At 41.4% G+C, this 14354-nt stretch overlaps 1 protein-coding gene across 6 annotated transcripts in view; it reads right to left on the reverse strand.

The window, feature by feature from the left end:
* ccser2a (coiled-coil serine-rich protein 2a) overlaps positions 1 to 14354 on the reverse strand; it is a 50593-nt gene that overhangs the window by 22474 nt on the left and 13765 nt on the right. For 5 of the 6 annotated variants that reach the window (XM_023840069.2, XM_023840079.2, XM_072709585.1 and 2 more), the window contains exons 4-6: positions 4734 to 4833; positions 2401 to 2512; positions 1479 to 1668 (exon numbers count right to left, since the gene is read on the reverse strand). In XM_023840069.2, coding sequence (XP_023695837.1) covers positions 1479 to 1668; positions 2401 to 2512; positions 4734 to 4833 — 402 coding nt within the window. The remainder of the gene's footprint in view (positions 1 to 1478; positions 1669 to 2400; positions 2513 to 4733; positions 4834 to 14354) is intronic. The other variant, XM_023840099.2, reaches the window with a different exon arrangement.

Below are 14354 nucleotides of genomic sequence, written 5' to 3' on the forward strand. Positions count from 1 at the left end.
TTCAGGTTCCTTTACCCCAGCTCATTTAAGCAGCGTGAGCCCAGGGATAGCTGAAAGGTACCCTGGGGAGGGCATATCAAAAGAAGGTGGGGATTTAAAGGAAGGCGGCAATTACCGCAGTCGCGCAGCTAGGCTGCAGCTAGCTGAGCTGGTTTTGCCTACATTAAACACGCAAAATGACAACGGTTTTGAACAACCGTACTGTGGACTACTCTCTGCTTTTAAGCTCCTCAGCTTACTATGGGGTTACGTTCCCATGAACCTGTCGTAACTGGAAAATGTCGTAAGTTGTATATCAATATAATATAATAAATAAGCAAATAAATACTTTCAGTAAATATGTAAATAATTAAGTTAACTAAATATCATTAAATGAAAAGTAAGTATATTTATATAAGTTAATTTGGTTAGACACAGGAAATAAACACTGCACGATATGTTGTTCAGCACCATACGAGATGTTTATACTTACGATCACTACAGAGACTGAAAGCGTGGCTGCGTGGATGCTGCAATCGCCTTGCATCAGTAGAAAGTATCGTATGACATATCTGACATATGTGATATAACCGATATAATGTACACCGCTATCGCACCATCGGAATGTGTACCATCGTTAACCAAGGACAATCTGTATTTTTACATTTTTTCATACTTGCTTTCAATACTCAACACAGCATAAGGTGAATGAGTTCTTTCCCAATGTCAATGTTAACTTCTTTAAAAAAACTACAACATAACTAGAATAAAAACAAATACTATGATGTCCTATCCGCTCACACAGTGAGATTAACCTGGATAGCCGAAGGTCCCTCTGTCCGTTTTAAAATAGTTACATCCTGAATGTGCGCTACAGAAATCTGAAGGACAGGTTGAAATGTGGCAAAAAGAATACCATGGGAAGTGTATGGAAACACATGCAGAGCTGCCAACATATCGTGTTGCAGTTCAACAATAGTGTCAGTTTGAGACACTTTGGATTCCACAAATTTCAGTCACAAAATGTCAGACAGCTTTTCTACCTTTTTGACAGGGAACACTGCACAAAATTAATCTTTGCACTGGTCTGCATGTGCATGTGTGTAGGTGCGTGTCCTTCTGAGTGTGTATAAATAAGTAAGCTTCTGACTGTGTCTATGGTCACATGACTGTCTGCATATGATGACGGTTTTGAGGGTGTTAAAATAAGTATGTGGTTCTATCAGACCATGTGTGTATGGTCTATCAGACCATGTGTGTATGGTCTATCAGACCATGTGTGTATGGTCTAATGGTTGCGTCTGCATGTGATAAAGAAGGAATGTGTTTAGAAATAAGTATGGTTCTCTCTGACTGTGGTTGTGTTTGCATTTGATGAAGGTGGCAGGGGTGCGTGAGCATCAGCATGCACGGTGGTGGGGGTGCGTGAGCGTCTGCATGCACGGTGGTGGGGGTGCGTGAGCGTCTAAATGCACGGTGGAAGACTGAGTGTCGCTCACCTGCAGAAGGTTCTTTAGCCTGAGGAGCTGCGACTTGACGGAGGAGCAATCTTGGGCCATGTGCCGCAGCATTGATTCGTCAAACCCCACCATGTGGCCATCAGATTGTGGACTGTGCTTTTGTCGGGGGGGTCCTATGCGGCCTATCGCTGCCCCATGGTATCCATCCAAAGGCTGAAACCCACTGCTTCTTCAGGGGGCAAGAAAATGCAAATACTGCTATTCTCCAAGGAGTCCGCCAGATGTGGCAGGAGGTTAAGGCGATGTAGCGACTGGATTTGGAGCTACTCAGACGATAAAAGATGAATGCTATAGAATGCTACATGCTAACACTACCTTCACTTACTCCTGAAATTTATGTAGCAAGGCATGAAAAAAACAGCTGAACAACAATCTCACAGTGAACATCAAAGTCATCGCCAATTCATGGGAAATAAAGAGGTAATAATAAAGAATACTGAAAAACAACTACCATGAATATATTATTCTACGTATATCATGCACAGTTTGTTTTGATGTCATTTTATAGCATAGGCGGCAATTTCCCAAGCAAGTGAGAGGCAGGCAGTAGTTATATGGTCAGTGACCACCTCGGTTATCGAAAATTCACAAACACGACGGAAAAAAGATTAATTTCCGCCTAATGCGCATTAATGATTAAATTTATTGTGTCTGACAACAACACACACTGCAGGGAGAAAAATGCTGCCGGAATTGTACGAGAACTTTATCAGAATGAGATGGCAGCAAACCGCAATCGTCGCGGCACGGAGCACAGTCACAGTCACAGTCACAGTCGTGCCTGGGCTAGCGTGATCTTCATTTAGGAACCATTTCGCTTAACGAGCTGAGTGCTGGGACTGAACTCGGTTGCTAAATGAAGAGAAGGTGACATATGTAGTTCTATATCAGTGAAGCTCACCTGTTGTCATTATGAAAGTGGTCAGGCCCATTCCAGCGATGCTGACGTCTCCTCCAGTGCCCCTGCCTGCCCCCCCTCTCTGAGCGTTCAGCCTGCGACATTCTGTCAGCATCTGCAGCATGGCAATGCCAAGACATCAACAGTAGGTGGCATGGTGATTAATGACTGAACTTACAACCCGAAATTTAGCATGACCCATTTGATTACTACTTTATAATAACCAGAAAACTACCTTATTATACTGAATTGTGAACTACCCAACTGGTAAAGTCATTCTGGACAACGGCACGTATGAAAGCAGAGGCTCGACATGTAGATGTGCAATTAAAGGTTAAATATAGTTCAAATCTAGGATAAAATCGTTCACCCTGAATATGGTACTTCACCAACTCTTTAAAAGTGAAAAACAAACTGCAAAACTGATTTTTTTTTTCTATTAAGTGATGTTTATATCTAAAGTGACATGCAACTGAGAAAGCAGAGTCAGCCAGTCCCAGGAGCAACTGGGGGTTAAAGGCTGTGCCCAATGGCCCAACGATGACATCACTCAGCCAGCCACGGGATTCAAACCAGCAACCTTCTGATCAAAAGCCCCAGTTCCTAACCTGAAGAGCCACAAACCACTAAAAAGAATACAGAATGCTGCAAAATTTAAGCAGGGAAACCATGAGAGCTGCTAAGGACCCAGACATGAAACATCAATTAAATATAACACGTTTGAACAAAACTTTCTAAATGGCATTGACTAAGTGTGGCCATAGAAAAACAATTTGTGTGAGAAAGACTGGGATGACAGGGCAGGTTCAGTACTCAGCTCAAGGCTGCATACTAAGACACTTAAAGTCCTACAAAATCCCCCATAACCTCACTTTACCTTTACAACACACTGGAACTACACTTCTTGGAACTTTCACTATGAAGTTGTTAAATAAATGAAGCCAAAAGCTAAAACAGAAAACAGCCCTTTATCTTTGCCCAGGTACCTAAACGAGAGCCTGGATTCTGTAGTTATTTTAAAGGACTCAAACGTAACTTCACTCTCGACAAAACTATAAATAGACAGAACACGGAAGACTCACACCGAGACACGTAAGCATGAAGTAAGAGAAATTAAAAGGAACAGGATGATGCTTAAGGTTAAAGATAATCAGTTTACTAACTTTCTCCATTGGCGACAAAAAAAGTAACAATGCAATGACGGGGGTAAAAAGAATTTCACAAACTGGAACATTACGTTGTTTAAAAATACTTTTAAATCAGAAAATGTGTTTTCCTTCTACAAAGCTACAAGATCCAGTAACTTTAGCCCGGCTGCCTACATTCCTCGAGTCTGTGTTAAGTCTCTGACACTTGTTTTTCTTCCAGTGTCAGATCAGTGACAAATACAACTAACTTTTCCACAATCTGTAAAATATTAGCAGCAACTTTTCTGGCGAACTTTAGAACTTTTTCCAACTCCTGTACCCTTTTTGTGGGGACTCACCAGGGGCCGTGGCAAAGCCTGAGCCGGGGCGGTGAGCTCTGGCGTAGGGGGCGCTGGTGTTCGGGCCTCTCCCGTCATGGGAGCCTTCTGGGAAAACACAGGCAGGCCTATCGCCTTCCTGCCTCCGTGACTGGCTGGCGGTGTGTCACGGGTGAAAAGGCCTTAAGCTCCCCCCACAACTCAGTGCTGCCTCAGTGGGCTTCTGGAGGACCACCCCCTTAACCCCCCCCCATTCTCCTCCCCCCCTGCTGACTACCCCGGATACCCATTTCTATAAATACTGACGGCATTCGCTTCCAAACCGGAGAAGGAGGGGACTCAGCCACATACTGCATTCCTTAGCTGTAATCGCGCTGAACGCCCAGTCAGGCTAACATGCGAAAATCCACTAAGGATACGAGCTTTCGGGGAACCTGCACATTTCACATCTAGCCGTGTAATGGGGACTTGCCGCGACAGGGTACATAACGCAGGACCGTGAGCGGTCGGCACCTTCCCGTTGCGCGAAGAGCCGGCGGTTTATGAGTTTTCCCTCCTGCATGTGAGAGGTGTCTGGTATGTGTGTCCGTGAAGCAAACTCAGATGGTCTGTAGTCACATACTGGCAAAGGGATTTCCAGTATACTGCACAAAGCGCAGCATTCTCCGTGCTATGGGGCAACTTGAGTACGCAGATGTGGGGGTCTCTAGCCAACAATGGACTGAGGGTGGCGTATTAATAATAGCAAACACTGGGAATCTGTTCCCCAAACACTGTGCAAATGTGAATGTGCCTTCTGGACTCTGCAGAGGATTGAATATGCAAAGAACATTGCATACTGCTTGTCCCACTCCCGGAGCCTGTCACTCACCACTACACAGAGAGCCATCCTCTGGGAGGTCTGCGTCGAGCATGAGGTCATCGTCATCCAAGTCACATGACTCCAAGTTGTCCAGGTTGTTAAGAATGTCCTACAAAAGTAAAAGGAATGAGTGCTGTGGTCAAGGTGCTGCAGATACCAAAACTTTCTCTCTCCTGCATGTTTGTGTGTGTGCCATAGAGATGCAGTGTCCCCACAGGGATGAAGACCTTAACCTATTCTGTTCTATTCTATTCAATAAAAATATCTTTCTAGAACTTTCAGTCTTCAACAATGAGAAAACTTGGAAAAATGTTGAAATATAAGAAGCATGTAAACATCGATAACAGTTCTTATTTTCAAAGACCTTTACGAACCAACATGCAGACACAAGTGATACTCAAACAGAAATACAAAACATCCACAATATCAAAGCAATTCACTAATGCAGTTCCGATATCTATTCTGCCGTTTTTAAACACAATACAAGCTCCAGGTTTCAAAAATAAAGCCTATTTTCGGACAAAAGACAGCAGACTGCGGCAGCATTACATTTAAAGATTTCATGTCATTCGGTGTGAGATTCTAATGGAGGCTGTTACATTAGGCATTAATTTGAAGCGAGAAAAGGACTATTGAATCTTCATTGTGACAAAGTGAATCTGAAACAGCAAAGGCACCATGGGAAGAGGCCCTAGCAGGAACAAGCAGTAATTTCCATTCAGAGGCAATGTGAATATGAACACAACAAAGAAAATGACCTCCAACACCTGTACTGTTCTCACACTCTCTGCTGTATCCCAGCATCCATTCACATGAGGCATGCATTAGATGAAATAAGACTTCAGGATATTTCTTTTGAGTTTTCCATCAAAAAGCTTGTGGGGGTCACTATTTTTACTGCTTACAGAGATTGTTTTCATTTTTTATTCAAATATTATTCAACCATCATTATATTACAATAAGATCATATGCAGCATTGAGCTTCATCATAAATCATTCCTCTATATCTGCATTATTATCTGTAAAGTCCTGCAATACAGCAGCGCAAGAGTGACCCCTTATGGATGGTATTTAAAAATCGGACTTTTATGCAGTTTCACAAACTCAGAAATGGGCTGAATTTTGCAGAATCATATACTTGGAAACCTTAGGACTGTGTTGAAAGGAACATAAATTTGAAACTTGAATGATGTGTGTCAGCATCACACATTCATCACTGACGCCTTTAAAATAACTCACATTCATACAATCACGTGTCCAAAAAAGTGTAATACGTAAATGTAAACAAAATACAATGATTTGCAAATCATACAAACCCATATTTGATTGAAATCTGAAGTAAGACAACAAATCAAATGTTGAAACAAATGTTACTGTTTTATGACAAATATATGCTCAATTTGATGCCAGAAACACGTTTCAAGAAAGTTGGGACAGGGGCAACAAAAGACTAGAAAAGTTGTGTGATGCTAAAACAAAACAGCTGGTTGAATATCTCACAACTAATTAGGTTAATTGGCAACAGGTCAGTAAGATGACTGCAGTGTTTCCCCTGTTAATCAATGTTAACAGATTTCACAGCAGTCAAAAAAACGCAGATATATTTGTCTGCTACTCAGGTGGTTGACGCGACATATTTTCCGACGGACGCTCTCTGTCCGCTGGTGGGATTGTGCTCACCTGTGTGTGCGCACGTGTCTGCGCGCGTATCGGGGCGGAACTCCGCCATGCGCGATACAGAGCAGAAGAGAATTGCAAACACGCGACCGTGTAGAGATAAAAATGACGAGCTGTTGTGTAAATAAGATAAATGACATAAGGCTATTTAGTTTGTTTAATAAAAGGACAGTGTATAGACCTGTTCTATAGGAAAGGTAAACACTGGACTGGGTATAAAAAGAGCCTCCCAGAGAGACAGAGTCTCTGTGCAGTGAAGATGGGGAGAGACTCACCACTCTGTGAAAGTCTGTGTGGGCAAACAGTGCAACAATTTATGAATATGTTCCTCAGTGTAATATTGCAAAGAATTTGGGAATTGCATCATCTATGGTACATAATATCATTAAAAGATTCAAAGAATCCAGAGAAATCTCTGTACACAAAGGACAAGGTCAAAAACCAATATTGGACAGCTGTGATCATTGGGTCCTCAGGTGGCACTGCATTAAAAACAGACACAATTCTACAGTGGAAATCACTGCATGGATTCAGGAACACTTCCGAAAACCACTGTGTGTGAACACGGTTAATATTGGGTTCCTTTCTGGTTTCAGGTTTTATTTTGGTCCTCAAATGTTATCTAATGTCATCTATCCCCAAATATCACTGTATCCACAAATACAGGATGAAACTCTACCATACAAAGAGTAAACCACATCTAAACATGATCTGACTTCTCTAAGCCTGAGCTCATTTAAGATGGACTGAGGCAAAATGGAAAACTGTTCTGTGGTCTGATGAACCAAAATTTCAAATTCTTTTGGGAAATCATGGATGCTGCATCCTCTGGGCTAAAGAGGAGTCGGACCATCCAGCTTGTCATCAGCGGACAGTTCAAAAGCCAGCATCCGTGATGGTATGGGGGTGCTTTAGTGCCCATGGCTTAGGGAACTTGCACATCTGGGAAGGCACCATTAATGGTAAATTATATATAGAGGTTTAGGAGCAACATATGCTTCCATCCAGAAGACATCTTCTCCAGAGAAGGTCTTATATATTACAGCGTGACAGTGCCAAACTGTATTCTGCGTGTATTACAACAGCATGGCTCCGTAGTAGAAGAGTCCAGAGGCTCGTCGGGCCTGCCTGCAATCCAGACCTGTCACCCATTGAAAACGAAAAATATGACAAAGGAGACCCTGAACTGTTGAGCAGCTGAAATCCTGTATCAGGAAAGAATGGGACAACATTTCAGTTCCAAAACTCCAGCAACTGATCTCCTCCGTTCCCACATGTTTACAGAGTGGCGTTCAAAGAAGAGGTGATGCAATGCAGTGGTAAACATGCCCCTGTCCCAACTTTTTAAAAATGTGTTGCTGACTTCAAGTTCAAATTGAGCATATATTTGTCATAAAACAATAAAATGTCTCAGTTTCAACATTTGATATGTTGTCTTTGTTCCATTTTCAATTAAATATGGGTTTGGGTGATTCGTAAATCATTACATTCTGTTTTTATTTACATTTTACACAGCGTCCCAACTTTTTTGCAAACAGGGTTGTACTTCATTGAATCGCTTTGGCAAATCTACTTGCATGGGGTTAGATGCCACTTTTTCCGGTGTTTCACTGACACAAAAATACAGCGACCAATACAAAGCCAGAAAAGTCTTGTGTTTAATTCCATTTTATTAAGAGTAGGACTCTTCCCTGCTGAGCTGTATCACACAGCCGCACAATGAAATGCAACAGTAACATTTCAGTCTTTCATCTCCACTGACGAGGGTCTGGGAATGACAGAAAATCTACAGCAGCCCAAACTATCTGACAGCTCTTCTTCTTTGGGTGGATGGAAATCTATGGTATTTGTTTTCTCCTGTAATTTGATTTCAGTACCAGACAGATACCATGGTGGCTTATTCATTATGTTCCTTAAGTCCCTGCTCAGTAAAAAGAGAGTTGAAGTGGCTCATAAGTGTTTACATATCTTTTAAGTAGATATAACTTGTTTTCTCATCCTAAAGGAAGCCTTAACAAAAAAAGTGTTCATATTACAAAAAAAAAGCCTTGTGACATATACGAGAATTTAGTAGATGGTACGTAACCTTCTGGCCCAAAAATTACAGTCCCACCCATCTCTTCCTTCAACACCCCATAAACCACTTCCTGAGATGATTCACTCACACCTGGGTCTTGGTCCTTCTACAGAGGAGTAGAGTGGGATACGTCACACCAGGAAGGGGGGGCCGGGGGTGGGGGTTATATATATATTATAGAATAGACCAATGGGCGAACCATGGTAATATGTGCCCCAACTTCTGCTTGCTTTTACCCCTCAAATGGTTTTACAGTGTTAAACCAACAGTTCAGAGTAGACGTGGTTATGAAATTTACACATAAAGACACACCCCCCATGACCACAAATGCTGAAGGTAAAAGAAATGCAGCGTACTTCTGTCCTTAATACTCAAAAAGTCAGGTGACTTTTACTCTTCAAATACTCATCTGCCAGTTGCCAGTTAAGCGCTTCCACTGTCAGATCAATAGAGCAGATAATCCCTAATCAACTACTCCAGCCATTTGCAGGCCTTGCCGTTGAAGGCTAATTGACTTGGTTCTAACCGGCTATGCCAGGGAGATTAAGCATAGCAGAAATAAAATAAAAACTAGATTACTTAGTTGAAAACCTTGACATAACAGGTAGAGACTTTCTCTATTCTACCGGAAGAACGGTACCTATACTGGATCTATAGTTCACAGCGGCCAACAGAGAAACCTAGCTCAGATAGGACAGATACTAATCTGAATATGACCCAGGTAAGACGAAGCCTTGGGAAGAAGTCTTATATTTAAGAATGCTGTGTTATATAAGCTATAAGCTATGCTGGCTGGCTTAATGCCTCTCTCAGTCGGTGTGCTGAAGAAAGTGAGACAGAATGTAATCCCGATTCAGTGACACCTTTCAAATCAGCCCAGCAGCCCTGCATCACTACTGACATCACCCACTCATAATTTCCATTTCAAATCCTGTTTCTTTATTTCCATTTGAGCAGTAAGGTCATTTAAAAGATTTGGGGATCTAACGCGGCGTCATATTCACAGCTCTCTGCAAGCTCCTTTACAGCCCGATTGGGGGGGGGGGGGGGTGGGGGATACGATGTTAGGTGTGGAAAGGTGGTACATTGGGTCTGTGATCCAGTTGGGGCCAACCAGAAGAGAGCCAAGACAAATTCTGGGGTTCTAGGTTCTAATTAAACCGTCAACCAGTTAACAGTAGGCAGTAGTAGAGCAGGTCAAAGTCAGAGCTGGTCAAAGCACTTAACAAAAAGAGGATACATGGGACCAGGTGTAAATATGATATAAAGACACAAAAACAGCAATAACCCGTGGTGTGTTATGTGATTAAACACATCTGATATGATGCATTATGATCCGATAAAAGAAAAATTAGAGATAACTATCCTATCATAACAATAATGAACTTTGCTGAAGAGTTTGTATCTAAAACACCCTGAAATCCTAGAGAGGACATTTCTGTAGTGCCATGGCAACATGAATCAATTTACCAAATTTTTTTTTTTATTTAAAGGATGCCTTTGCAGTATTTAATAAATCCTGCATGCGGCACAGGATTGACCAACAGCACTGAATCGTAGCTGAAGGAATGCTGGCCTTAAACCCCGGCAAAAATCTCCCGTTCTCTCATAAAAGGAAAAAATGTCATACTTCCCAACGTGATTGGTGTTACCCTTAGTTACAGGCAATATGCTGAAAGGCTATGACATCATGCTGTTGGGAAGCACTCACGGATATCATTACATTCCATCTTTTTATTCAATAAGTGCTTCGGTGGGGGGCATCGACATTCAGGAAAGGCGGCAGTACTCGAACGAAACTGGCACCCACATTGAATTCTAAAGACAAATGAATAAAATGACATTCACGTGCAGCCCAAGCACACACAGACTAAAAATAGACAGGAATAAATCAAGGGGCAAGCATAGCTTTGATGTTGGAGAGCACGGATTAAAGAGAGATTTCACTATATTCTCATGAAAACACTGGCAATACAAGTGACACGTAATTACTACAATAAAAACATTTGCATTTGCTTATTTTTCAGACAACCCCTGCTGCTTAGAAGCTCGAAATCCAATTGCACTCTCTCTGCATTTTGTCTCCCGTTTGAATAATGCAGGAAATGTATTAATTAATGGCTTGGATGGGGACTCTATGATAGGGCTAGGCGCTGGATATCGGTGTTTGTATGACAGAGCAGGAAGGTTAACACACAGCACTGTAGGACAGCTAGAGGTCATAGTAACAAGAATATATGAGTGGAATTAGAACATTGTCAAGGGCTGGGAACAACTTAAGCTCTTTGGTTTTCCTTCACTCTTTGAATCTCATTGTTCCACGCTAGCAGTTTTTCTTCTACATCACTGAGGAGGATTATGGAGGGAAGAGGGCCGCGGGCCCGAGGGGACACTGCAGAGAGCTGCGAATGAAGCACAGCGTGATGCACTGGGTTCCCACCAGCGCCAACTTGGCTTCACACCCAAACCATTTTCTCCTGTACAGACACACTGCCACCTGGTGGAGAGAAATGAGCAAAGCAAGCAGTGATCAAGCCACATTTGGCTAGCGGGAGATTACGTGCTTTCAGATATGATGTTCCTAAGAAAACGCTGTTCCACGAGATCCACAGTAAATACGCAAAACAGATCTGACTCTAAATAAGTGATGAATTTCATCAATTTGTTAGCCATTTAGCTAACAATACTAGTGAATTGTTGTAAACTACAGTTTACAACCTCAGGTTACAAAGCACCGAGTTTCTGGCTTCACCAGAAAACTTGCTGCCTTTTCACGAGACCCCGTCTCCTTCATGGTACCACCGGCCAGGTAGACAAGCTGTCCCTCCAGTCACATCTGCAGAAACCCACGTCAGCTCACAGCCTTCTGCTGCACTAAATTCAATACTGTAAACAGAGCCCATATATTCTACTGCATCTTACCCTTACTGGTACAGACTGTCCTTTATACAACTGCAATTTTGTTTAAGCACTATCTTAAACACGACGGTGCACTGCATGAATTACGGCACAATTGCTACAGTCAGTTATGGCTGGGGAACATCACATTGATGTTACAGTAATACAATAACACAGACTAACTTTCGGGTGTCACAAAACACATCTCGTTAATATTTTAACCGCACTACTAATCTGCTTAACAAATTGTGGGTGTAAAAAAAAGTCGGTATAGCACCAAATATCTTGCCGGTCATCTGACTGGTCAGGGTTTCTGCAGGTTTTCTAAGAGTAAATTTAAGACTTTTTTAAGACCTTTTTAAGACCAAATAAAGAAAATTTAAGGAAAAAAAAAATATCGTAGGGAAATTCATACGAATATATTATAATCATAAGAATTATGATATTATATTATAATCATAAGAATCATAAGAATATACGTATTCTTCGGCCTTCCAATCGCACTACATGTCTAAATAGCGCGCTTTAGAAGAAAGGGTTCATCTGCGCATGCTTGTCAAGTTCTTCTTCGGGTTACTGACAGATGAAGCAGCACATAACGCCATCTACCGTTCAATGAATATTGAGCGATCTAAGCCATGTAGCACAGAAATTACGCTTTCGCTTCTCTTTAAAATCAAAACACACGAGGAAACAATCCCTCACAAAAATTAATGCCATGATCATATGAATTTAAGACTTGCTGGTCTGATTTAAGACCTTTTCAAGGCCTTAATTCATGGAAAAGTGATTTAAGACTTTTTAAGACTTTTTTAAGACCCGCGGAAACCCTGCTGGTGATTGTTGCGCATGCGTGATATAATATCGATGTGATATCGCCCAGTCCTACAATCAGTGCAGAAACAAAACAAGACTCAACGTCGACCTGGAAAAATCAAAACCTGCAATGAGGAGAAGGAGGAATATCTGAGTCAGCACTTGGCTGGATGGAATCGGCATTTTGGTCAATGTGGCTCCTTGATTGTTCATTTCTAGGTGACAGCAGAAAGCTAAGGGCTAAATTAACATCCCTGGAATGTTAATTCATTGGAGGCTCAGGGGAGACCAGTATCTCCAACAAGAGTCAAAAGAAACCAGTTCTTCAAGTCACGAACTGCAAGTAAATTTATCTTATTATATTAGCTAGTTGTACAGTATTTGACATTTTGGTACTTAAACCTATACTCAGCCAGGCTGGGAAAACAACTTAGGTCACAACTGAACCAAGTGGAAATATTTTTCTTTTTGGATATATCCATTGTGCAGAACATTAATTACGTCCTTGGTTTTTGTGACTGTTAATGATGCAGAGTTAAATTTATGCATGAAGCAGTATTTTGGTGAATTTCCTACGACAGTCAGCATTATAAATTCAGTGCTATCCTGGCAGAAAGGGGAAACTAAAGAATTTTGTCCACAAGGGGTCTCCCTAAACTCATAGATTAGCCACGATAAGACGATGAAGACATGAGAAATAACGTCCATCCCTCCATCAATCCATCCATCCATTTATCCTGGGCAAGTACATGCAGGTGCCTGAAGTTTGTCCCAAGCAGCACAGCATAATGCTCGGCCACACCCTGGAAAACACGCCAATTCCTCTTAGGGTAAATACCTGGATTGTACGTATATGTTACAATCACACCAAGAACTGACACCACGCCTCTGAGAGAAAAACAACTAAATTACTTTGCGGCTGTTTACCACCACTTTGATCCAAATGTCTACAATGTATAGTATAGAGATATTATAAGAAAACACATAAAAGTAATTGCAGAAAATAAATACTGTAAAGTACAGTACGCAACTATGTCTAATTTATTATTACAGTAATATTCAGAAAATACATGTTACTGTGACTGCAAGTAAGTTTGTGTACAGAGTTTTGTCAAGTAACAATATTTTTGCAGTTTTACTACAGTGTTTCAAAATAAACCAAAATAAGCTAAGCTAACAATAATTTGTTCAAATTGATTTAAGCATACACTACAGACCAGCTACTTACATTATCTCTCACAGAATTTTGCATGGCATTTAAAACCAACTGTGCAGCCAAAAATACAGCATCATTAAATCATCACTAATCATTATAACGTCCGTCAATATAATAGATGATGTTTAACAGGCTGTAGTTATCTCTTACCGAAATTTTACATGGACATTTCTCGGTTTTCCAGTGGTCACCCAACTCAAAGACCAATTATCAGGATGAGCAACATGTAGCCGAAAATAAAAATCTTAAGGAAGGAAAAAAAAAAAAAAAAACATACACCCAGTTTCTGAAGCAGAGAAGTGACTGCCTCCCTGACTGAACACCCTGTATGCAACCAGCCCTAAAACATGAGTAAGAGTCAAAAAGGCGGTTTCATTCAGCCTGAAAAATGGCTACCAGAAAGTCGCTCTGTCTATGACACGGGCCAACAACCAGAAACACTGTTAATTTTCATAGTGGGTAGGTCAAGAGTTTCCTAAACCTACTAAGAGAAGCAGATCTGGAAGCCGAGGCATGAATCACTTTGAACGTTCAAAGTAAGCAAATGTCGAGGCTGCAGGGACAATGAAGTGCGGAGACGTGGCCGCGTGGTAGTCGTAGAGGAGAGCAAAGAGGTGGGGTGTCAGACGATCACACAGCTACTCCCTCTCTAATGCCAGTGTTTTACATGAATTCTACATAATTTAGAAGAATGTGGTATTTTGGCTAGAAAGCATGACCCCACCAAGGACAGAACAGTAATAATATTCTGCATAATACAGTGTTTGTGTACTGTTTGCACTATGTGTGCCGTCTCTGCTTGGCACTATATGTTTGCACCTGTGCATTTTGTGAATGCAAAAGAATTTCATCCTTTGGTCAATAAAGTACATCGTACTGTATATTAATTAAAGACAGTCCCCAGGTAACGAAAATTTAGCGGATGAATATTCAGTACAAATTCAAC

The sequence above is a fragment of the Paramormyrops kingsleyae genome, chromosome 3, assembly GCF_048594095.1.
Source record: "Paramormyrops kingsleyae isolate MSU_618 chromosome 3, PKINGS_0.4, whole genome shotgun sequence".
In the NCBI taxonomy this organism is placed as follows: Eukaryota; Metazoa; Chordata; class Actinopteri; order Osteoglossiformes; family Mormyridae; genus Paramormyrops; species Paramormyrops kingsleyae.